The sequence below is a fragment of the Protopterus annectens genome, chromosome 12.part0, assembly GCF_019279795.1.
Source record: "Protopterus annectens isolate FY-2018-M chromosome 12.part0, PAN1.0, whole genome shotgun sequence".
Lineage (NCBI taxonomy): Eukaryota > Metazoa > Chordata > Ceratodontiformes > Protopteridae > Protopterus > Protopterus annectens.
The window spans coordinates 840352286-840379094 of NC_056746.1; the positions used below are offsets into that span (position 1 = coordinate 840352286).

At 41.9% G+C, this 26809-nt stretch overlaps 1 protein-coding gene across 1 annotated transcript in view; it reads left to right on the forward strand.

Moving 5' to 3' along the window:
• PRPF6 (pre-mRNA processing factor 6) overlaps nucleotides 1-26809 on the forward strand; it is a gene marked incomplete in the record, with an annotated part of 1570595 nt that overhangs the window by 140467 nt on the left and 1403319 nt on the right. The window contains 1 exon segment of the mRNA XM_044089883.1: nucleotides 5328-5484. Coding sequence (XP_043945818.1) covers nucleotides 5328-5484 — 157 coding nt within the window.

The window sequence follows — 26809 nt, forward strand, 5'->3', positions numbered from 1 at the left end:
TTGAGTCATTGTAGGGTGAAAGATGCCACAGTAGGAGAAGAAGAATAGAGGATAAGCTGAAGAGTAGCAGAACTAAGTACAGGAATCTTTATTTTATAGAGGTCAGATGTTAGATAGGGAAGTAGCAGTGAGGACGAAAACAAGAAGTTGCAGGGCAGTAGGAGATTTCAGCGATGGTGGTTTCTGAAAGCTATTAGAGGATAGGTAAGGAGAGATGCGCTTCCTGTAAAAGAAGAGAGTTGGGTTGTCCTGGTACCTTCTGTGGAGATGTTATAATTATGACAGCAACTCAAGAACAGATTAAGCAGCTCACCTGCAAACAACAAAAATTATTATAAACAAATTTCAGCAGTATCGTGCAAGACAGTGAAACAAACAGATAAGTTTTACAAGAAGGCTGGCCCGTTTTCCTAATCCTAGAACTGTTGCAAACATTCAACATTTGGCTTATATGGGATAGTCATCTGGCAAAATAGCATTTTTAAGAGTTAGAGGATGCAACTCCTTGGGTTATCCCTCCTACAGTGGACTACTGTATGGACTAGCCATTGTAGTTAGAGGTTATCCTGATACCATGCATCTAGTTGCCAGGAAAGCTTTTAAGACTTATGCTCCACTAAAAGGAATATTTTGTTTGAAAAATAGTGCCTGATGTTGATTTCCAAGGTTTCATAGCCTACAAACCAAACCACAGTTTACAAATTCATTTTTTCTTGTCAAGAGAATTGGATTGTCTGGGTTAGATTACCTTTGTCAGTCTCTGCTTGTCATAGCTATCTTTCTTTATCTGTGTCTCTGTGTGTTTCTGTGTCTGTGTCTGTCTCTGTGTGTGTATGTGTCTGTCTCTGTGTGTGTATGTGTCTGTCTCTGTGTGTGTATGTGTCTGTCTCTGTGTGTGTGTATGTGTCTGTGTCTGTCTCTGTGTGTGTGTATGTGTCTGTCTCTGTGTGTGTGTATGTGTCTGTCTCTGTGTGTGTGTGTATGTGTCTGTCTCTGTGTGTGTGTGTATGTGTCTGTCTCTGTGTGTGTGTGTATGTGTCTGTCTCTGTGTGTGTGTGTATGTGTCTGTCTCTGTGTGTGTGTGTGTGTGTCTGTCTCTGTGTGTGTGTGTGTCTGTCTCTGTCTGTGTGTGTCTCTGCGTCTGTCTGTGTGTGTCTCTGCGTCTGTCTGTGTGTGTCTCTGCGTCTGTCTGTGTGTGTCTCTGTGTCTCTGTCTCTGTCTCTCTGTGTCTCTGTCTGTGCCTCTGTCTGTTTCTCTCTCTGTCTCTGTGTCTGTCTGTCTCTGTGTCTGCGTGTGTGTGTCTGTCTCTGTGTCTGCATGTGTGTGTCTGTCTCTGTGTCTGCATGTGTGTGTCTGCATCTGTGTGTCTGTATCTGTGTGTCTGTATCTGTGTGTCTCTGTGTGCGCGTCTGTCTGTCTGTGTGCGTCTCTGTGTGTCTGTGCATCTGTCTGTGTTTGTGGGTGTGTGCGTCTGTCTCTGTGTTTGTGTGCGTCTGTCTCTGTGTTTGTGTGCGTCTGTCTCTGTGTGTGTGTCTCTGTGTCTCTCTGTGTGTGTGTCTCTGTGTCTCTCTGTGTGTGTGTCTCTGTGTCTCTCTGTGTGTGTGTCTCTGTGTCTCTGTGTGGGTGTCTCTGTGTCTCTCTGTGTGTGTGTCTCTGTGCGTCTCTGTGTGTGTCTCTGTGTGTCTCTGTCTCTGTGTGTGTCTCTGTGTCTCTCTGTGTGTGTGTCTCTGTGTCTCTGTGTGTGTGTGTCTCTCTGTGTCTCTGTGTGTGTGTGTCTCTCTGTGTCTCTGTGTGTGTGTGTCTCTCTGTCTCTGTGTGTGTCTCTGTGTGTCTGTCTGTCTGTGTGTGTCTGTCTGTCTCTGTGTGTGTCTGTCTGTCTCTGTGTGTGTCTCTCTGTGTCTGTGTGTCTGTCTCTGTGTGTGTCTGTCTCTGTGTGTGTGTCTGTCTCTCTCTCTCTCTCTCTGTCTCTGTGTGTCTCTCTCTGTGTGTCTCTCTCTGTGTGTCTCTCTCTGTGTGTCTCTCTCTGTGTGTCTCTCTGTGTCTCTCTGTGTGTCTCTCTCTGTGTCTCTCTGTGTGTGTGTCTCTCTCTGTGTGTCTCTCTGTGTCTCTGTGTGTCTCTCTGTGTCTCTCTCTGTGTGTCTCTGTGTGTGTGTCTGTCTCTGTGTTTCTCTGTGTGTCTGTCTCTGTGCATGTGTGTGTGTGTGTGTGTGTCTCTCTCTCTCTCTGTGTCTCTCTGTCTCTCTCTGTGTGTCTCTCTCTCTGTGTGTCTCTCTCTCTGTCTGCCTCTCTCTGTATGTGTGTGTCTCTCTGTGTGGGTCTCTCTGTGTCTCTGTGTCTCTGTGTGTGTGTGTCTCTGTGTCTCTGTGTGTGTGTGTCTCTGTGTCTCTGTGTGTGTGTGTGTCTCTCTGTGTCTCTGTGTCTGTGTGTGTGTCTGTCTGTCTGTCTGTCTGTCTCTGTGTGTTTCTGTGTGTCTGTCTCTGTGTGTGTCTGTCTCTCTCTCTCTCTGTGTGTCTCTGTGTGTCTCTCTCTGTGTGTCTCTCTGTGTGTCTCTCTGTGTGTCTCTCTCTGTGTGTCTCTCTGTGTGTGTCTCTGTGTGTGTCTGTGTGTGTGTCTCTGTCTCTGTGTGTCTGTCTCTGTGCATGTGTGTGTGTGTGTGTGTCTCTCTCTCTCTGTGTGTCTCTCTGTCTCTCTCTGTGTCTCTCTCTCTCTGTCTGCCTCTCTCTGTATGTGTGTGTCTCTCTGTGTCTCTGTGTCTCTCTGTGTCTCTCTCTGTGTCTCTCTGTGCGTGTCTCTGTGTGTCTCTGTGTGCGTGTCTATCTCTCTCTGTGTCTATCTCTGTGTGTGTGTGTGTGTGTGTGTCTCTGTATCTGTGTGTCTCTCTCTCTCTGTGTCTGTGTGTGTCTCTCTCTCTGTGTGTGTGTGTCTCTCTCTCTCTCTCTCTCTCTCTCTGTGTCTCTGTGTGAGTCTCTCACTGTGTGTGTGTGTCTCTGTGTGTGTGTCTCTCTCTCTGTGTGTCTGTGTGTGTGTGTGTGTGTGTGTGTGTTTCCTCCATGGAATGTTGAAACAGGATTCTCCGGCTAAAGCATCTCAGCCAGTGCAATCTTTGAAGTCAGTCAAGCTGTCGGCTCCATGTTCGGAACCGACCTGTGAGCTTGACAAACCAAGTGTGTCAGTGCCCTCTAGCACAGACAAGGCTACTCGTCCGTCGGCCCCAACTGTTACCTCGGAGCCGTCTCGTAGCCACAAATGAGCTAGGTCTCCTTCATTGGTGCCAATTTGCTCGGTGCCACAATCACCCTTACTTCTGAGCACAGCCAGTCATCGCTCATCTTCCCACTCCTATCGATCCTCAAGGTTATTGGATCAGGACATGGAGAGTGGTCAGTAGGTTGCTGAAGTCACAGGCCCTTGCAAAAATGCTTTTGAGCCCGCCTCAACAGGACTCTGCTCCATCCGCTTCAGTATCGATTCCTCCTCCGACTATGCTTACTTTGGAGCCGAAGTCCATGGACATTTCGATAGTGGTTCCTTCGGCTCCGATGACATCATCTTTGGCTCCAATGTTGGCTCCGATTACCTCGGTTCTTCCATCGAGGTATCTGGGCGCCAAAGCTCTCTTGTCTGCTCCAAGGGGGGAAGTGGCATCAGATCCCTGTCCGACCCCACTCTCCCTCTTGTAGCATCTGCTCAGTTGAGCTCTGCTCCCATATCGGCCTTGGAGCCGTTGCCCTTGGCGCAGAGTGAGATTCCTGTCTCTTTGGAGCCCTCTTTGTGTCAAGACCGTGATGCCTTTAAGGTCATGTGGAGAGTGCTGTCCCCACAGACAGCCCCACTAATACCGAATACCCACACATTGCAGAGAAATAAAGTGCAAGTATTCAGATGGAATGTTATGGTGAGTATATAACTTCTTTATTTGTTGCCCTTATTTGCATAACTGCTGTTTGTGATTTAATAGGGAAGTACGTTTATGTTAATAGAAATGAGTGATTTTTTACAGGGCAATCTAGTTTCATAAATATTGTGACCCTTGGTACCTGAGAGACTAGAATGCTGTATTGTACTTTCCAGTCTGTGGAGTTTTGCTTTTTGATAAAACTGTTAAGCAAAGCCATTCTTTTTTGTTTTTATCAGAAATATTTGAAGCTAAAGCCTGTTCTTATAAAATGTAGTAAGAATAAGTCAATGTCAGCATAAACTACAAACATAGGAAAAATGACTTTTTATCTCCGCAGTCTAACTACAGCAGACCATTTACAGTGTGATAACCCAGTGGATTATAGTTGATACCCCAGAGTATTTTGCTAGAGGGTAGCATGAAGAGTGGTGGATTCAGCCATGGCACTATTGTTTCTTCAGATGCACTACTTCTTTCTCAGGGGCAAAACATAAACCAGGCTGCATACTAGTGCAGAGTGACACCTGTCTTTTTAACATCCTCTCCAAGTATCCGTACTGCAGCCACTATTAATTAAATCCTTCTTTTGCAGGGATAAACCAATGAGGGAGGTGTGGCTTGGCCCTAGTCCCTCACCAAAAATGATCTTATTTGCAGTTCATTGTATGTAGTAGAGTCATATCTGTTTTTTTATGGGGATTGGTTTAGGATACCTTGCTGCCATGTCAAGAAGAGAAGTTTTGCAAGTGGATGAAAAATGGTGATTTGGGCGGGATGACGCATTGCAGGCACTGAGTAACATGGGTAGCAATAATGCATTAAAAAAGTGGATCCAGTAGACTCTGGTGCCATTGTGGGGGAGCTGCATTTTATTGTTAGATTCAAAATGGTGATGTTTCTGAGACAGGTTGATATTTCATCATGAATAAGATTCATCAGCAGAGGTGATAAAGCAGATTGTGCCATTCTGACAGTTTGTCTAGTTTTACTGCTGCTACAGTACTAACTTGAATAAATAGTTGGCAACGGATGGGTGAAGATCATAGAAATAAAAACTAAAAATGTAGTAAATGTAAGGGTGTTAGGTTATAAACATTTGGTACTTAAGTGTAGTACAAGACAGGGTGCAATCTGCTGAAAAAATCTGTACTAAATCACTAGATTTTCCCTGCTTGCTATACTTAATTTACAAGTTTGTTTCATAAACTCACTTGATAAAATCTTTCCATGCAGTACTTTTAAAAACAGGCCATATTTTAATACAGGTTGTCTTCCTCTAAATGTGAGCAGAATGTCTCATCGTTCTTTAATATGACATTCTTCTTGATGTTAAGCATTCATAATCATTAAAAGTTAGAGAATATGCTTCTCTGTTATGAAATTACAGCCGTTTGTTTTGTTATCACTTATCTGTTTTTTTTTCCCACAGTGACATCAAGAAGGCCCGTCTCTTGTTGAAGTCAGTAAGAGAAACTAACCCTCACCATCCTCCTGCATGGATTGCCTCTGCTCGATTGGAAGAAGTAACAGGGAAACTGCAAGTGGCCAGAAATCTGATTATGAAAGGAACAGAAATGTGCCCTAAGGTAAAATAAATAAATAATGTACATTTTGCTGATCTGGCATAGCAGCACTCAAGTCAGAAACCAATTTTGCAAATGTCTGTTAATATAGAAGGTCCACTCCGGGTCAGATCCAGCACAAGACGACCTAGGCAATTGCCTAGGGCCTGGTGCTGGATTTTAGAAGCCCATCCATGCAATAATAGTTTTAAGTCCTTTTTTGTTCTCTTTTCAAGTCCATTTTTTTCTTGTTTTGTCATGCACAAGCGCACCTTGCAAAGTAGGCTTCCTGCTTGGCGATCTAACTTTTTGTTTGTGTACACACACATGCCACACAAAGTAGATTTCTTGCTTGATGCACACTGAGACTGGCACTTGATATTTGAAAAACATGCATGTTAGCAATTTTCATTTTTACAAACAAACGAGGCAGAGACGGAGAACTTTTGCAGCACCATGATTACTGCAGTTCTGCCAATGAACTGTGTCTGTGTGTGTAAAATACCCCCGTTAGAGGGCACTGTCTGGTAAATTGTCTTGGTTAGAGTCAAACCCTGTACCTTGCTATGGCAGGAAAGAGTCTTAATCTTCCACACCATCTGCTAGGTTTTCTTCAACTATTTTTTGTGATAAGGCTTTGAGGATTGGTCTGTCAATGTTAGTTATACAGTTTCCGCTTTGGTTGATAAACACGTTGATGCAAAACCTGTTGTGTTTAAGTCATTTAGAGTAGTTTTCTTATTTGCCTCCAGTTTTGCAGAACATCTCTGATTTTTATTTTTTACCCTGTCCACAAACAAGTCATTTAGCCAGGCATTGCTTTTAGGCAAGTGGAAATTTGGGCTAAGCTCCTCAATGATGTTCATCATGTTTCACTGTTGCAGTCATTTCTCTTGGGTTATCTTGCTGGCAGGCTACCCTCAGTCGGCCAGAATTCCAAAGTCTAGGTCCGGTGTCCGTTGCGGTCGCCTCTTCCCTGACGTCAGTGCACCAGGGGTATAAAAGATGCAGCCGATGCCATTTTCTTCAGTCTTTCTTGCCGCGTGGTGCCTGAAGCTAAAGCAGTTCGCAAGTGCCGGTCGGCCGACTCCTGAGATTTTCAAATCCGAATTTCAGAACGAAGTCTTCATTAAACCTAAGTACCCCGTTGGGGAAACTTTTTTCTTGCTCCTGACAGATGTCAGAAAAAGTTAACAATTGTGTTGCTTGTGGGAAGCAAATACCTCATAAGGATTTTCACTCTTACTGTATTCCTTGCCTAGGCCCTAATCACAACGTAGCTAGCTGTCGGTTTTGTGCTAGATTTAACCAACGCACTATCAAGTGTCTGTTTGATTTTGCATTTCATTACTTTGGCCGAAGATTTAATTATATTATCCCGCCGGACCAGCCGACAACCAGAGTTTACAAAAAACGCAAGGACAAGGAAAAGAATAGGCATCCGAGGTCCAAAACCGATGACGAGGCCTCTTCTAGGCCAGTCGCCGGTTCTCAGTGAGGCGCTTTCGCAGCCCCTGGCACCCGCAACCTCAGAGCCACAGGTCGCTACCGACTCCCACGTGGAGCCGACTGGGCCTCTGGATACCCAAGGTATTGGACACTCGAAAATCATTCCCTCAGATGGGTCCGGAGCCGCTGAGCAGGCATCGCCTTCTGTGGGTGTCTTCAGACCTACACAACTATATATTAAGCCATCCTCAGCTTCTAAGACAAAGACTAAAGCAGCTCTAAAGACAAAGAAAACAAGTACAGCATTCTCCTACTCAGACCTCCATGCCTAAAAAACAGATGCTCAAAATGGCCGAAGACCTAATTACTTTGATCTGGGGCTCCCATCCCCCTCCTGATAAGAGGCCTAGGCAAGAGACAGAGTGATTCTTCTGATCAGGTTTCTATTTCCTCTCATTCCTCTTCTGAACACGATTACGCCATGCTTTGCTATGAGGATTCTGATGCTGAAGAATCCATTCCTTCAGCCTCTCCTCCTGAGGATTATTCTTTTGGGGAAATCCTGTATACTATGATGGAGCATTTCCACTGGGAGAGCCAAGATTACTCTGAATCTAAGAAAAGGCTCAGGGACTTTCTGCTACTTCCTCAGCACAGACCCCTTGCTATTCCACCTGTTCTAGACATTGTAGATTTTCATAGTCCGGACTGTCCCCTGACTCTTTAACCCCTGCACCTGCTAAGCCAGACAGATACTACAGGGTCCCGGATTCTCATAAATTTGTATACAAAAACCCTGCTGCTGACCCAGAAACTATATCTCATGGTCCCAAAGGGGTCAAAGCTTCCACTGCAAAAAACCCTGTCCCCTCTGATAGGGATTCTAGGGCTCTAGATAGATGGGGGGAAAAGTCTACACTTTTTAAATTGTCAGCTTCATATGCTTAAGTATCAGCAATATTTAATGTCTCTGCTTAAACAGAAATTGTTGACAAATACTGAGTGTTCAGAGAACAAGGAATTGCAGGATTTATTGCATGCAGCTGATCAAGTGGGAAAGCATACTTTGCAATGTGGTTATGATTCACTGGAGGCTGCTTGCAGGGCCGCTGTTACAGGTTCTGTTATTAGAAGGCAAGCTTGGTTAAAGGAACAGAATCTGCCTGATCATGTTAAAGCAAAATTATTAGATGCACCATTACAGCATGCTACTTTGTTTGGTACTAAAGCAGAAGAGGTGTTGAAAAAAATGGAGGATAAAGCTAAATCCATGCAGACAGTCAAGGATTTCTTACAGGTACAGCCACCCAGGTTTAGCAGAAACTGGCTTTCTAAAAATTGGTCCTTTCCAGTGTCAGACAGACATCAAAGAGGCAGATACAGGCGTCCCAGAGGCAGATCTCAGTCCCAAGGCTCATACAGACCTAAACAATGGGGTGCTCCTACCTCCAAAAGTGGAGGAGACAAATCACAACCTTACAGGAAACAGTCCCAGTGACTTTCCTTTACCAGACCCAAGCACTTTTCCTTTGGCAGCCCCCTTAGGGGGAAAACTAGCACTTTTTTCATCAAATTGGCAAATGGTTACCCAAGACAAATGGATCCTGAACATAGTGTCCTAAGGCTACAGGTTCTATTTTCACACACTACCAAGGTCAAAGGGTATGCCAAACCTGCCACACAATCAACTGTTAGAGGCACAAAAACAGCCCTCATGGACATGAGGGCCATTCAGCAAGTACCGCAACAAGAGCAGGGGCAAGGATTTTACTCAAGACTATTCCTAGTACCCAGAAAGGACAAAATCTGGAGACCGATACTGGACCTGTCTATACTAAATACGTTTCGGGAAGTTCCAAAATTCAAGATGTTGACTCTACAGCAGCTACTGCCCATGCTGGGCAAAAAGGCTTGGCTCGTAACTTTACCTAAAAGAGGCATACCTGCATGTCCCAATCAGACAATCTTGCAGAAGATATCTCAGATTCATAGCTGGCTCAATGCATTACCAATTCTCTCCACTGCCCTTTGGCTTATCTACTGTGCCCAGGGTCTTCACAAAATGCCTGGCACCTGTAATTGTGTTTTGCAGACAAAAAGGAATTCAAATATATCCCTACTTGGACGACTACCTAATTCAAGCAGAGAACAAAGACACTCTTCTAAAGCATCTGGCATTTGTAAAAAGATTACTAATTGGCCTAGAGTACACAGTAAACGAAAAAAAATCAAACTAGTGCCCTCTCAAGAGATAATATTCCTGGGTGCAAGCTTAAATACAACTGCCCAGATGGCTTATCTCACGTCAGACAAGCAAAAGCAACGGATTACTTATTTCAAGAAATTGGCAACAAAAACCCACTTATCTGCAACGAAATTCCTGCAGGCCTTGGGTTTCATGGCATCCTGCATTCTACTATTTCCATATGCCAGACTGCATATGAGGAAACTACAATGGTATCTAAAAAGTGTTTGGACTCAGCATTGCCACAGCCTGGAGACAGTAATTTCACTCATTCCCTGTCTACAAACAGGAGTTTCGATGGTGGGCAGAGGCCTGTCACCACAACAAGGGTCTGCCGTTCAGTTTACCCGCAGCCAGACAGACACTGACAACGGATGCATCAGATTATGCCTGGGGTGCCCATATGGCAGGAAAATGTATTCAGGGCACATGGCCTGCAAACCAGATGCATCTTAACATCAATCAAAAAGAGATGCTAGCTGTTCAAAATGTCCTGACAACTTTCAAGGACCTGCTTCATCCAGGACAGTTACTGATAGACAGACAACACTACGGTCATGTAGTACATAAACAAGCAGGGAGGTACACATTCCTACCCCCTCTGCAGACAAGCAATGACCTTATGGGACACAGCATTGGCTCTTCAAGTTCACCTGCAAGCACAATTCCTGCTAGGAAAAACAAATACTCTGGCAGACGAACTAAGCAGAAACCTCATGGATCCCCACGAATGGAAACTGGATCCACAAGTCTTCAGCATGATAATAAGGAAATGGGGATGCCCAGACATAGATCTATTTGCCTCTCCTCACAACTGCCAATTGCAGAGATTTTGCACAAGGATTTATCGCAAGCAAGCATGGAAAGTGGACGCCCTATCATTCAGCTGGAAAAATCTAACAGTATATGCTTTTCCCCCACTGCCTCTCCTTCCCAGAGTACTCCTAAAGATCAGACAAGAGAAGCCAAAAATGATTCTGATTGCACCAGACTGGCCACACCAGCACTGGTACCCAATCCTAAAGAGCTTGTCTCAAGGCCCAGCATGGATTTTACCTCAAACTTCTCACTTGCTGGCCCAACAAAACAATCCAGATCCTGCACAGCCAACTCAGGACCTTAAATCTGGCAGCATGGCAGATAATGTAGCCATTCTGAACACTCCTCTTTCAAAAGCTGTTATGGATGTCATCTTGGAGGCCAGGAGGCCCAGTACCAGAAAATCTTATGCAGAAAAATGGAAGATATTCTGTGCTTGGAACCAGGAACAAGGCATTGACACGTGTGTACCAAATATCCCTCAGATTTTACAATACCTAACTGAGATGCTGAATAAAGGCCTTTCTTTCTCATCAATTAAGATTCACGCCTCTGCCATTTCATCCCATTACAATACGGAACTGCCTATTTTTTCACATCCTTTAATAAGGCAGTACCTCAGAGGGGCCAAAAACATTAGGCCTCCAAGGAGAGCACCAATTCCGGCCTGGGACCTCAATTATGTTTTGGAAAAACTCACACTGCCTCCTTTCGAGCCAGCATCAACAGCAGATATAAAATTCTTATCCTGGAAAACAGCTCTGCTCCTAGCCATAACCTCTGCAAGGCGAGTCTCTGAGTTACAGGCACTCATGGCTTTTTAACCTTTCATCCAGACAGGGTTTCTCTGAGGACAAACCCTACATTTATGCCTAAGGTGGTGTCCAGTGTGGCCCTCAACCAAACCATTCACTTGCCTACCTTTTATCCAAATCCACAGAACAAGGGTGAGAAAATTCTCCATTCTTTGGACATACACAGGCAACTACGCTTCTACTTGGACAGAACTAAAGCTTTCAGAAAGACTGAGCAACTTTTAGTGTCTTATGCTGCAGGATCGCAAGGAAAGGCCATCTCAAAACAGACTATTTCAAAATGGATAGGCCATTGCATCCGTTTCTGCTATTTTCAACATGACAAATCAGTGCCTAAGGGCATTAGGCCTCATTCCAGCAGAGCAGCAGCCACTTCAGCAGACTTCCTCAGAGGAGTACCAACCAAAGATATCTTAGAGGTTGCAACTTGGAGCTCAGTGCACACCTTCACAAAGCACTACCACTTACCTCTTTAAGTCCAGAGCAGGCTTTGCCACTGCAGTTCTGCAGGGCTTCATAGCCTCTCCTAATCCTATTTAGCCCCCCAGCCGCCCAACCTCAGCTTTAGGATTCTACCCAAGAGTAATGACTGCAACAGTGAAACACGATGAACATAGAACAGTTGTGTACCTACCATAAATGTAGATGTTCGAGTGTATTCACTGTTGCAGTCCAGGTTACCCACCCACCATCCCCCTGGTCTTTGCTGGGACTTATCTACACTTCTCTATCCTATACAACCTATTTGGTGTATTCGCTTGTAGATGAAGGAAATGTTGTTTTTGTGCACGCATTTTTATTGGCATATTTTTCAGCGTACCATTTGGGAGCACCTGACATCTGGGGCAAGAAAAACTGAAGAAAATGGCGTCGGCTGCATCTTTTATACCCCTGGTGCACTGACGTCAGGGAAGAGGCGACAGCAATAGACACCAGACCTAGACTTTGTAATTCTAGCCGACTGAGGGTAGCCTGCCAGCAGGATAACCCAAGAATAATGACTGCAGCAGTGAATACACTCGAACATCTACATCTATGGTAGGTACACAATTGTACTGTCCCCTGGACTGCAAACCTAGTAACTACTCATGAACCAGAGTAGTTATGGTATAAAGAAGGAAAGAAATTGATTGTAGTAAACAGGAGCATATTACTATGATAGTCTTCTCTACAGGTTCATATTATAAAGGATTCAACATTTAGTTAAATACTGTTCCTTTGGCAGTTGGTGCAGAGTACTAAATCTCCAACTTGTTAATGATCTGCTTCTGTGGCAGTGGTTCAGGGTTTGAATCTTTCTACCTTCCTTTACCTGTCGTGTGACATTGAGACAATTGCTCAACCAGACAGTTCTTTGGAGCAATTGGAAATTTGGTCTAGGCTCCTTAATGGTCTTCTAGACTGCATACCTAGTAACTATGAACCTGTTGTTTGCCAGCCACTCATTACAGCAAATCTGTTCTAGTTCAGGAAATGTTATGGCAATACCACCAGGATGCCGTGTGTTTTTTATGCAAAATACTCAATTTATTCTTGAAGGGCAGCAGACACTGAAGTAAGTTGCACTGAAATTTATAAGCAAATGGAGCTTCTTTCCCTGGACCTCCACTGAAGATGGCTGTTGCCCAGTCGAACTTTTCCGGTAAACAAAGACAAATAAAATAAAATAAATGCAAAATTTCTTACCAACAGCAGTCTCTGTATTAGCAGTTCTCTTTAATGTGGAATTATTCTGATAACATTTACTTCTGCAGAGATTGTGCATATTGACTTAACATATGTTGTCATGTGGTATATATTCCTATTCACTTGTGAATAGGTTCATAGGTTGGTACTAGGCTATCGGCCCTAGGGCCTATACAAGCCTAGCCATAACAATTCCCTGGCTATTTCTTCCCACAGTATTTACTTCCCTGGACCCCTGTCTAGCAGGGCGAATGACGTGATCCCCGGGGTGAATTTCCTTCCTCCCATCCAATCATCAAGGTTCCTTTTGAAGAGGGCCAAATAGGTGCTCTGCTTGACATGTATGGGCAGTCTGTTCCAGAGTCTGGGGAGTCTGTGGGTCAGGAACCTATCCCTCCAGCATGTTTTGTTTATTGTGATGACCAGATTTAGATCCCTGGAGCATGTGGCTCTGAGGGATTGGGATTTCTTTAAGTGTAGCATGTCCAGCAGCTCTGGATTTGACATGGCCCTGTATGTTAGACAGAGATAGCCTCGGAGTAGACTATATGCGACAGAGTATAGCTGGAGTTTTTTAAGGAGGTCCGCATAGGGCATCTGCTTTAGGCCTGTGATTCTTTTAGTGAGGTATTTCTGCGGCCTTTCCAGTTGTTGCAGATGTCGTGAGAGGTACACACCAAATGGGGCGTTGTATTCTATAATGGGTCTAATGAGGGATGAGTACAGTGGGACAATGACCTCCTTTTTTCTGGATGAAAAGCCCTTAGTGATGAGGTGTGCCACATAGAAGGATTTCCTGACTGTTGTGGTAATGTGTTTATTGAAGGTGAGACTACTGTCCACCTGTGCCCCAAAGTCTCTTATCACACTTTGTGTTTAGTGTACTGCCACCTACGTGATAATTCACGGGTACATGTTTTTTCCCAAAGGGGATAACTATACATTTCTTGGCATTGAGCTTGAGCCCATGGCTCTGGCACCAAGCATCTGTTTCTGGAAGGCCTTTTTGTAGAGTATCCACATCTTTTGGGTCAATAATGGCTCCCAGTTTGCAGTCATTTGCAAACTTTGTTAGCCAGAGTCCCTTAGTGTTGGCCTGTACTTCAGAGAAGTAGATGACAAACAAGAGAGGTCCCAGGACTGAACCCTGAGGTACTCCACTTGTCACTTGTCTGTAGCTGGATTTGGAGTCAGCTACTTTTACAGTGTGGGTCCCGTCAGTAAGCCAGTTGGCAACCCATCGAGTGACATAGGGATTAATGCCCAGCTTAGTAAGTTTATCTATGATTCCAGAGTGGGGGATAGTGTCAAAGGCTTTGGTGAGATCCATATAGGCTGTGTGGACTACCTTACCCTCATCCACAGCTCTGGAGACTGATTTGAAGAAGTCACTAAGGTTCAGGAGAAAAGATCGGCCCTTCATGAACCCAAACTGGGTGGGGTCCCAGTGTTTTAAGGTTGCCAATGTCTTTGTTTATAAGTTCCATGATAATACGTTCCATGGCCTTGCAGAACTGTTCTGTTTAAACTGTGCTGCATGTGGCTAGATTTTGTGATGTGGTGCTGGTTATCAGCTGGGGGGTGGCTCTGCCTGGGTCCCCATTTGATCATGCTCTAGCTCTGAGTCTACCCTTTTTTGTAACAATTTATTTGGTAAAGACTGATGAAGGGTTTTTGTTTTGTCTGTACTGTATTCCTTCTTGTGAAATGGTACTTACAAGTTTCCACTCTGACCAGATTGTTATTTCCTTTTGAGCTGTGATACGAGTTGAAATAATTGATGGTCTGTATCTATACTCTTGTTCCATGCTGGTGATTTTGTTGTTTGCATTGAATTTCTTTCCCCTATTCTTGAGACTGTCTTTGTTTGGGCCTGTTATCTTATCCTGAGATTTGCATTCCCTAATGACATATCATATTCTTTACTGCATCTTCATGTAACTTGCATGGCATATCTAATTGGGGATGGTTGCATATTGTGAGAAATTGTCCCATGTTGCTTAACATGTTATGTTTTTTTTTGCATTGTGTTACAGTTGCATCTGAACTTGCCACATATGTTCGGTTATGCATCGCTGTTGGGTACATGTAAACTGTAAACAATGAGTGTACAATGAATAATTTATTTTAATTCAACAGGTTAGGTGCATGTAACCTGGAAAAAATGTGTACAGTGAATTTAATTCAACAGACATTATTAACTTTACACCTATAGCAGTCTTATGCCCCCTTCTCCAGAGTACTTGAAAAATGTATTCAGAAACTCTTTCTTGCAGGAAGAAATCCCATCCCCCACACATCATGGCTTCTGTCCCTACCGTATTGGTAACACAGCATTTCTAACTTTTATAGATAGTGTCAGTAAAGCTAGCGATAACAGCAAACTAGTCTCCTTATTTTTAGACTTGTCTAAAAGCTTTGTCATAATTTGTCATGGGAAACTTCTACTTCAAATGTCCTTAATAGGGATATCTCAGCCTACCCTTGTATGGTTCAAAAGCTACTGGCCCAATAGATGTCATTCAGGAAAATGGCAGTTCACCCTCTCTCTACCTCCCAGTCACTACTGGTGTACCACAAGGTTTTATCCTTGGTCCCTTCCTGTTTAACATTGTAATGAACACCTTTCAAACATCCACCCAGCAAGCCTTCCTAATGTAATATGCAGATGACTCCACACTCCAATGCACATCTGACAACCTGGCACATCGGCAAAATATTTAGCCACTAAAACATAGTTTACATACATACATACATACAAATGTTTCAAGCATGGGCATTAATGTCCTTCTAGCTTGCCAATATACCAAAACACTTGTTCCCATAATAAATGTCCAGGCCGTTCTTAAAAATATCTAAACTAGTACTTGCTTTAATGTAATTTGATAGTCTGTTCCAAGCATCAGCTACTCTGTCAGAGAACCAATTAGTACACTTCTCATTCCTATATAATCTTCTACATAGGTTGTCTGATGATTCTCTAGTACTTTTTGATAACCCCAAACATTCCCAGAGGTAGTTGTCCCTAAATGCCTTATATACCTGAATAAGATCTCTTAAATATCTGTAAGATACACTGTTCAAGTTCAGATATTTTAGTCTTTCATAATAACTTAGATTTTCACATCTGTGGATGCCCTTGGTATATTTCTGTTGTACTCTTTCCAGTTTATTCATGCTTTTTTCCTGTAGGGTTTCCATATTGTTATTCCATACTCAAGTTTGGGTCTAATGTAACTAACAAACAATTACTTCATTATGTTTGATTTCCTAGACTTTATAAATCTTTTTATACAACCTATAGGTCTATAACTATCATTAGCCTATTAGTTGATATGATTAGAAAAACTCATAGCTGAATCTACCCATATACCAAGGTCCTTAAATGAGTCTACAGTTTCAATCACTGTGTGCTGTATTAAATATTCACCTTCCAGTTTGTTTCCCAAATCTCATATGCTTAGTTTTTGATGTATTTATCAACACATTATTCTCCTGTGCACAAATGGTCACTTTAGTCAAATTATTTTGCAGACATGCCTTATCTGTAACACTTGTAATCAATTTACCCAATTTCAGATGGTCAGCATATAGAATACCTCAAATGAAAAAGTAAAGTCTGAAAGATACAATCTAAACAGTTAAGGGACTAGGACAGAGCCCTGTGGGACACCTTGACTGTAACCAGGGATTTCACCTGTCTAGTTGGTGTGTGACACTTGCCATGTCCTATTTGTAAGCCATGCAGCTATCCATCTTATCAACAGTACATCAATACCTAGTTGTACTAATTTATTGATCAGTGTTTTGTGTATGACCTTGTCAAATGCTGAAGTTAAATCTATATAAATTACATCACAGCACAATTTTTAATTCATAGCTGTTATTATATTGTTATAGAACATCACGTTACAGCTGGTAATAGATCTGTTTTCAACATGTGCATGCTGATATATGGTTTCAAGTCCCAACCTATCCAGTTCTGACAATAACTTATCCAGTATTACCTTCTCCATTATTTTTCCACAACATGAAAGTAGACTTAAGGGTCTACATGATTCTGGGTTTATCCTACTCCCCTTTCCCTTAAAGACAGGTTTAATAAGTGCATGTCTCCAATCTTGAGGAATCTCTCCATATTTATATGACCTAGTGAATAATAGATATAATGATAGTGTAAGTTCTTGTTAAAGTGTTCTCAGGTCATTGTTACTTATTCCATCTTCTTCCTGCGCTTTGTTTGGATCCAGTTTGCAGAGTTCTTTTTCAGTATAATTTAATTTGATTCCAGTATCTGGGGTTACCTGGATGTCACTAGGGCAACTTACCACCCCTTTTGTGGAGCCAAACTGTTTTGTATAAGATTTTGTAAATGTATCTATAATCTGTTGTGTCTGAGAGTAAATTTTAGAATCTGCACACAGTTTATCAATATGTGTATCTTTACTCCTTCCACATCTTATGTATCTATAAAAAGGTTTCCTATTATGCTCAATATCTTTATATAAATTTTCTTCATTTTTTTCTTGATCTTGTCTAACACTATGCTTAAGCGGTTTGTCCAGCTTGTTTATTTCAGTTTTCAGAGTTGTAGCTTTACCTGTCTTTCTCTCATTTCTTATATTTTTTGTCTATCACCTTAATCAGGTATCTTGTTCTTATGGAAATATACCCCCCTGATGTTGCGTGCCTAGATCCTGATGTTAAACATTTTTTTAACTTTTTGCACTCAAACAATTTTTCTTTCAAAGCTTTCCACATTCCATCTGCAGTTTTTCCACTGAACACCTCACTCCAGTTAGTTTTATATAAGTATGCGCCCCCCACCCCCGCAACTATATATACTAACACCAGGATTGCACTTCAGTGGGGAAAAGGACATATACCTTTGACTTGCCTTAGAGTACTGCTTGTCAGTGAAATGAACTTTCAGTGAAATGAACTTTAGGTGATTTTGTCTCAGTGAAATGGGTTTCAGTGAAATGGTCTTTCAGTGAGGTGATAAGACGATGCACACACACACACACACACACACACACACATATATATATATATATATATATATATATATATATATATATATATATATATATATATATATACACATATATACACACACATATATATATATATATATACACACACACACACATATATATATATATATATATATATGTATATATATATGTATATATATATATATATATATATATGTATATATATATATATATATGTATATATACACACGTATGTATGTGTGTGTGTGTGTGTATATATATATATATATATATATATATATATATATACATATATATATATATATATATATATATATATATATATAGTGAAGGCTGCCATCCTAGCTAGGTAGAATTTTGTAGATAATGCTATGTCATTTGTAAATATTAATATAATCCACAGGCTTGGTTTACAAATGTAAACAGAACTATATGTTATGATTAGACTATATGTTGTACTGAGCTTCAAAAATGTAACCACAGTGCACTCTGCTGGAAGAAAGCTGAAATCTAGCATTGCATGACCATTTGATATTAACATTGGAGACAGGATGTCTGGGCGAGGAAATTCTTGATTTAAGAGATGATTACTAAGGTTGTACATGTATAATGTCTTTTATTGCTGTGGCTTCCTGGTCGGATGCAGCTTACTAAGAAATGTAAATTTTGAGTTTCTGTTAGCCTGGGAACAGAGAAGTGTCAAGAATGATATAATGTGAAATGACTCGGCAGTACTGTGTTATCAATTTAAGAATTTCTGAGAGAGAGAGGCATTTTGGATTTTTGTTTGAACCTGAACAAATCAACTCACCAGCACATTCTGACTTTGCTCTGTAAGTAAGATATTTATTTAGAACAGTGATTTCTCTTGTAGATAGAAATAGCCAGATTAGTCTAGCTGTTTTCTATATTTCTGTCAGACTATCCTACAATATTATTTTAAAAGTTTCCTGTGATCTCTGAACTGTGTAATGTCATTGTGTTGAAGTAATAAGATTTGTCTTCTATTTTTATTATTTATTGTTAAATAGTTTTAAACCTTTCAACTGTGGCTGTTTTGTGTAAAAGTAATGTAAGCTCTTAGCGTACATTGCATGTATTCGGTGATACTGTTCAAGCCAATCCAATAGCTTTAGCCCTGGGTCACACTTACTAATTGGATAATAATATTGCACAGTAAAATTGGACACCCTTTAGTAAGGGACGTATTACTAGCTGATAAATAGTGGTTGGTGGCAGTGGATTACTACCTTACAGCCTGGTCAGAAAGGGGCATAGCTGGAGATCCTGTGCCAACCTTCCGCAGGAATATCTGTGTTTGTATATAACCCGTATCTTAAAGTGTGTGTGTGTGTGTGTCCACTACTTGGGCAGGGACACAAAGCAGTGGTTGGGCAGAGGAGGTGCTGGAGGTTTTAGCTTGACCACTAGGCTGAGATCTGTACCCTATAGCTGTGCCAGTGGGGAGCCTTATTGGAGATCTGGAGAGAAAAGAAGAAACCAGCCCCAGACTGACTGTGATCTCTGTGTGCTCTTAAGGGAAGTTGTACTTTACTGTGTGTGTACTTGTTATCCTTCCCAATGTACACGCCCCTCACTGGTGGTAGTAGTGAGGATTGAGGCTCCTTGATTACTGGGCCAGTGCACGGGCATCACATATCTATAAGTACATGCATGTTCTTCATGTTTCACTGTTGCAGTCATTACATTTGGGTAATCTTCTGGCAGGTTGTCCTCAGCCTGAATATCAAAGTCTTGGGTCCTGCGTCGGTTGCTGTCTCCTCTTCCATGAAGTCAGGGGTATAAAACATGCAGCTGACACCATTTTATTCAGTCTTTCTTGCTGCGCGGTGCCCGAAGCAGTTCGCAAGTGCTGGTTGGCCGACTCCTGAAATTTTCACATTCGAGTTTCAGAACCGAAGTCTTCAATTAAAGCGAAGTACCCTGTTGGGAAAACTTTTTCTTGCTCCTTACCGATGTCAGTAAAAGTTAATAATTGCATTACTTGTGGGAAGCAAATACCTCATAAGGATTTTCATTTGTACTGCATTCCTTGCCTAGGCCCAGATCATAACGTGCCTTGCTGTCAGTTTTGTGCTAGATTTAACCAACGCACTATTAAGCGTCTGTATATTTTTGCTTCAAAATATTTTGGATCCAGATTTAATTACCCTGAAATGTCGTCTGATAGCAATCCGACTACCGGAGTTCACAAAAAACGCAAAAAAAAGACAGAGACAGACCGTAGAGGTCCAAAACCGATGACAAAGCTTCTCCTGAACCAGTTGCCGGTACTCAGTGAGGCGCTTTCACAGCCCCTGATACCTGCTACTTTTGAGTCGCAGGCCTTTACCGAGACCCATGCGGAGTCCGGTATGCCACGAGATTCTCAGTATTGTACCCACGGATGTCTCTCCCTCAGATGGGTCCAGAGCCGCTGAGTAGGCACCGGCTTCTGAGGGTATTTTCAGGCTTCAACATTTCTTTATAAAACTGACACCAGCTTCAAAAACTAAGTCTAAAAAACCGACGCATGAGCCACGTGCTCAGGCCCCTATGCCTAAAACACAGATGATCAAAATGGCTAGGGACTTAATTACCTTGATTAGGGGTTCCCAACCCACACACCCCCTGCTAAGAGGCCTAGGCAAGACACTGATTATAAATCTTCAGATCAGATTTCTATTTCTTCTGATTCCTCTTCTGATCAGAAATTATCTATTCCACCCTGTGAGGATTCAGATGCAGAAGAATCCATCCCATCTGCATCTCCTCCTGAGGATTATTCTTTTGGAGAAACCTTGCATACTTTAAGGGAACATTTTCATTGGGAGAGTCAGGATTTCTCTGAATCAAAAAAGAGGCTTAGGGATTTCCTTCTTCCTCAGCATAGGCCTTTGGCTATAACTCCTGTATTAGACATTGTTGATGTGTTTTCGGAATCAAGCATGGCTCCTGATTCCCTACCTCCGGCTCCTAGTAAGCCAGACAGATATTACAGGGTTTCTGACTCCCACAAATTTTTATTCAAAACTCCTGCTGCTGATCCAGAAACCATCTCACAGGGTCCCAAAGGTGTAAAGGCTTCTACGGCCAAAAATCCTACCCCCTCTGATAGAGATTCCAGGGCGCTGGATAGATGGGGAAAGAAGGTTTATACATCTGCAACCTTGGCAATAGGGCCTTAAACTGCCGGTTTCATATGCTTAAATATCAACAGCATGTTATGAGCTTATTGAAACAAAAAAAGGGTTGGGAGGGTGGCCTAATGGTTAAGGTGTTTGCCTTACAAACACAAGGTACAGGGTTTGAATCTCACAGGTAATAATTGGCTAGGCTTAAAATGGCTCGCAAGGGCAGTTAGCCTAGTACTAATCTATGAAACTATTTAGCACCATGATCTTCATTTTGGGTTGGGAGGGTGGCCTAATGGTTAAGGTGTTTGCCTTACAAACACAAGGTGCAGGGTTTGAGTCTCACAGGGGATAATTGGCTAGGCTTAAAATGGCTCGCAAGGGCAGTTAGCTTAGTACTAATCTATGAACCTATGATGTTGATTTCTGATTGTGTGGAAAATAAAGACTTACAGGAATTATTGCATGCAGCAGAACAGGTTGGAAAGCATTTTTTGCAGTGTGGTTTTGATTCTTTGGAGGCCTCTTGCAGGGCCGCAGTTACTAGATCTGTGATTAGAAGGCATGCCTGGCTCAAGGAGCAAAATCTGCCTGATCATGTTAAGGCTAAATTGTTGGATGCACCTTTACAGCATAATAATTTTTTTGGTAATAAGGCAGAAGAGGTTTTAAAGAAAATGGAAGACAAAGCTAAATCTATGCAAACTGTAAAAGATTTCTTACAAGTGCAGCTACCCAGATTCAGTAGGCACTGGCCTACTAAAAATTGGTCCTTTCCTGTGTCCAACAGAGCCTCACAAGGCAAATCCAGATGCTCAAAAGGCTCTAGATACCAATCACAGGGTTCTTACAGGTCAGAGCAATGGGGTGTCTCTACCTCCAAATTTGGAGGAAACAAAGCACAACCCTACAGTAAGCAGTCTAAGTGACTTCTCTCTACCATCACCAAGCACTTATCTTTTGGCAGCCTACTTGGGAGGAAAATTAGCACTTCATGCTCAAAATTGGCAGTTAATTACCCAGGACAAGTGAGTATTAAACATAGTATTCCAGGGGTACAGATTTCATTTCCATACTTTGCCAATTCCAAACAGTTGGCCATATCTTCCACAAAATCAATGGGCAGAGGCTCAGAAACAAGTTACGTCCCTCATGGATATGGGGGCTATTCAGCTAGTACCAGAACAGGAAAAAGGACAAGGGTTTTAATCAAGACTGTTCCTGGTACCCAGAAAAGACAGTGCCTGACATCCAATACTGGACTTATCGATTTTGAACACGTTCTTGGACATCCCAAAATTCAGAATGCTGACTTTACAACAGCTACTGCCCATGCTGGGCAAGAACGCTTGGCTAGTGACTCTAGACTTAAAAGGGGCATACCTGCATATCCCAATAAGGGAATCGTGCGGAAGATACCTCCGCTTCAAGGCAGGTTTTATGCATTACCAATTCTCTGCACAGCCCTTTGGCTTATCCACTGCGCCCAGGGTCTTTACAAAGTGCCTGGCACCAGTAATTGCATTTTGCAGACAAAGAAGCATACAAATCTATCCTTACTTGGATGACTTTCTCATTCAAGCAGAAAACAAGGACATTCTTCTTAAGCATCTGGCGTTTGTAAAAAGGCTTCTAACATGCCTAGGGTACACAATAAATGAAAATAAATCACAACTGGTACCCTCTCAAAAAATTACATTCTTGGGTGCAAGCTTGAATACAACTGCCCAGATGGCTTACCTTACGCCAGACAAACAAAGGCAACTGACTATATACTTCAAATAGATGGCAACAAAAACCCAGTTATCTGCAAGACAAATTATGCAGGCTTTGGGGTTCATGGCATCCTGCATTCTACTAATTTCATATGCAAGACTGCATATGAGGAAACTTCAATGGTATCTAAAAAGTTTATGGAGTCAACATTGTCACAGTCTGGAAACAATGATTCCTCTCATTCCCTGCCTACAGCAGGAATTTCTTTGGTGGGCAGAGACATGTCACCAGAACAAGGGACGGTCTTTCACTCTACCCCCTGCCACCCAAATCCTAACTACAGATGCATCAGACTATGCTTAGGGGGCCCACCTGGCGGGGAGATGCATTCAGGGCATATGGAGCCTAAAACAAATGCATCTGCATATCGACCAGAAAGAGATGCTAGCTGTTCAGAATGCCCTGACAGCCTTCAAGGACTTGCTTCATCCAGGACAATTACTGATAAAGACGGACAATACCACAGTTGTGGTACATAAACAAGCAGGGGGATACACATTCCTACCCCCTATGCAGACTAGCCATGGCATTGTGGGACACAGCCTTGACTTACCAAGTACATCTTCAAGCTCAATTCCTGCCAGGAAAACAAAATACTCTGGCAGACGACCTAAGCAGAAATCTTATGGACCCTCACGAGTGGAAACTGGATCCTCAAGTCTTCAGCATGATAACACAGAAATGAGGGAGCCCAGACATAGATCTATTTGCCTCTCCCCCAAAATTATCAACTGGGCAAATTCTGCACAAGGACTTATAACAGACAAGCATGGAAAGTGGATGCCCTATCCTTCATTTGGAAAAACCTATCAGGCTACTCCTTTCATCCTCTGCCTCTTCTCCCCAAGGTCTATACTAAAGGTCAGACAGGAAAAAACAAACATGATCCTAATTGCCCCGGACTGGCCTCGCAAGCACTGGTACACAATTCTAAGGAATATGTCTCAACTCCCTCCTTGGTACTTGCCTCAAATACCGCATCTACTTTCTCAGCCGAGCAATCAAATTCTGCACACACAGCTCCAAACTCTGAACTTGGCAGCATGGCTGATCATGTAATTATTCAAACAACACCTCTCAGTAAATCTGTGATGGATGTCATTTTGGAAGCCAGAAGGCCTAGTACTAGAAAATCTTATGCTGATAAATGGAAGAGATTCTGCGCTTGGAACCAAGCACAAGGAACGAACACAGCAAAACCAAATATTCCTCAGGTTTTACGTGACTGAGATGCTTGACAAGGGCCTATCTTTTTCTTCAATAAAAATCCATGCCTCTGCCATCTCGGCTCATTTCAACACGGAGCCTCCCATCTTTTCTCATCCTCTGCTAAAACAGTATCTTAGAGGGACCAAAAATTTAAGGCCTCCCAGAAGATCACCAACTCCTGCATGGGACCTAAATTTTGTGCCGGAAAAACTCACCCTGGCTCCTTTTGAACCAGCAGCTGCTGCGGATATAAAGTTTCTGTCTTGGAAAACAGCTTTCCTTTTGACAATCACTTCAGCAAGAAGGGTTTCAGAACTACAGGCCCTCATGGCTGTGGAGCCTTTTATTACATTTTACCCGGACAGGGTGTACTTCAGGACCAATCCTTCCTTTATGCCTAAGGTGGTATCCAGTGTGTCTCTTAATCAAACTATTCACCTGCCAACATTTTACCCAAATCCGCAGAACAAGGGGGAGCGGATTCTGCATTCATTGGACGCACAGACAAGATTCTACGTAAACAGGACCAAATCTCTAAGAAAGTCTGAGCAGCTACTGGTGGCATTTGCTGCAGGATCAGAGGGGAAGGCTATATCAAAGCAGACTATTTCTAAGTGGATAAGCCACTGCATTAGTTTCTGCTACTTGCATCATGGTAAACCAGTGCCCAAGGTAATCGGGTCACATTCCACCAGGACTGCCTCTACCTCAGCAGCTTTTCTCAGAGGAGTTCCAACCAAAGACATTCTAGAAGCTGCTACTTGGAGCTGTATTCATACTTCTATAAAGCATCATCATTTGCCTCTCTTCTCCAGGGCAGGCTTTGCCACTGCAGTTCTGCAGGGCCTTATAGCCTCTCCTAATGCTATTTAGCTCCATCCTCCCATCCATAGCTTTGGGATTCTACCCAAATGTAATGACTGCAACAGTGAAACACGAAGAACATAGTACAGTTTTGTACACTTACCATAAATGTAGATGTTCGAGTGTATTCACTGTTGCAGTCCATCCTCCTTTTTTCTAGAACTTCTCTTTCCTTCAATGTATTCTAAAGCCTTTGTGGTGTATTTGCTTTTAGATGAAGGTAAAGTTTATGTTGCTAAAAGTGCATTTACTTATATATTGCTGTATAAAACTGAAAAAAATGGCATCGTCTGCATATTTTATAGCCCTGACTACCTGACGTCATGGAAGAGGAGACAGCAACCGACGCAAGACCCAAGACTTTGATATTCAGGCTGACTGAGGGCAACCTGCCAGCAGATTACCCAAATATAATGACTGCAACAGTGAATACACTCTAACATTTACATTTATGGTAAGTGTACACAACTGTACGTTTTTACAGAAGTAGCTCAGTTCCTGCCTTCACTTAAATCTCACTTCTAATCATAATTCTGCATGTATTTTTCCAATAAATTCCATTTATTTAAATGAAATTTATTCAATTTCCTGAAGATCCCACCTCCCATTGTTTCATCTTCTTTACAATATTTAGTATTTCTGTTATAGTTAGTTTAGATTTTTGCCGGCCATATTCTAGTAATTTTTTGGGGAGGCAGCCAGTAGCATTAAATGTATCAAGGCCTTACTTTGTCAATGTAATTTAGATCCTGTATCCTAACTCAAAAGAATAATTTCCCAAGATACATTCATTCTCTTAACGTTTCTGTCAAAATACTGTACAGAATTTTTTTAAATCTGCCAACTCATTAGATCCCTAAAAAACATATTCCCATGTGTCTCTCTCTCTAGATCTCATCCACCCACCTAGCTTTTACTGTCTGACTCTTATCAACCTGAGAAGAAATTCTGTAAAGTCTACTTGGGGTATAAAATGGCATATGCAAATGCTTCCAAGCAAAAATCTTAAACCTCCTGAACTTTTTGCTTGTCTGAATCATATTTATCTAATAAAATGAATACTTGACTGCATAGATGCAACATTTATAAATTGTTCTTCTGTAAATTGACTTTCCATTCTGTTTTCCCAATGTTTTCTAACTTCCTTTAACTGATTGTTATAGTGATCATACAATATTTTATGCACCCTATGAAGTTATCACACTTTTAATAGTTTATTTTCTACACACAGTTAAAAACTCTACTAGAGGTAGTCCTTCACTTAGCAGGTCCCAATCCTTTTCTGTTTGCCTATTCTCTATCAGTCCCTAATAAGGGAAGGTAGTCTCTAAACCACAGTCCAAACTTCTGCTTAGCTTCATCCCACTCTTATCACCTTTCCCTCCTGAGTTATTTGTTCCTAGTACACTGTTTTTTGTTCATGTCCTCCAGTAAATTCCATTTGCCTCTTTTGTATACCCCTACCTGCAGCCATGCCTACTGGTCAAACCTTTATCTGTTCCTACTGTAGCTGGTTTCTTAGAAATACTTTCTGCTGCTTTATAGGCACAGTGTTCTGTGTGGTCATTAAAACTTGTATCCAAAATTCTAGTTGCTCTTTATTGCTCAAACACCTCCCCATTTCATTGTCTTCCCTTTCCACTCTGATTTAATAACCTTCTGCTTAAGTTATGTATATGAGCTTTAACTTCATAGCTCTAGTGTACTCCTTCAAATCAAGTAACCCTAAACCACCTTGGTCAGTGAGAGGACAAAACCTATGGCAAATCCAAAAACAGAAGCTTGCAAATGCAGTCCCTGGTATATAAAGTGCTCAGAAGTCAAACAAACACAAGAACACAGTCCAGCACTACAAAGTACAGACCACAGCACTCCAATGTATTACAGTTGACTTTGTTTTGCCCATTGTCTCGTAGATAAACCTGTTTCAGCACAGAACTTTCATCAGTATCTGATCTGTCCTGTTTGGGTCTAAAACACTGCTTTGTATATCCTCCTAATGATGGCATCAGCAGTGACCTGCACATATAAAGTGCAAATTGTGTAAATAACTACCAAAATAAATGCATCACTGCATAGTCACAATGTGTGTAAATACAAAAGAACAAATATTGCTATAAATGAATTGATGAACCATGAGAAAGTCAGCTTAAAAATGTCCATTTAAACGAGTGTAAATGGAACACCCAACATGGCAATCCATTATTTTGTTTTTTTGGCCGAAATCTGTTGCCAACTTAATTGTATTTGAACCTTTTTATATATATTTTGATATCCCTGTAAACCTGAAAGAATTATTAGGGTGATTACACATTTAAAAATTAAATGTGTTTG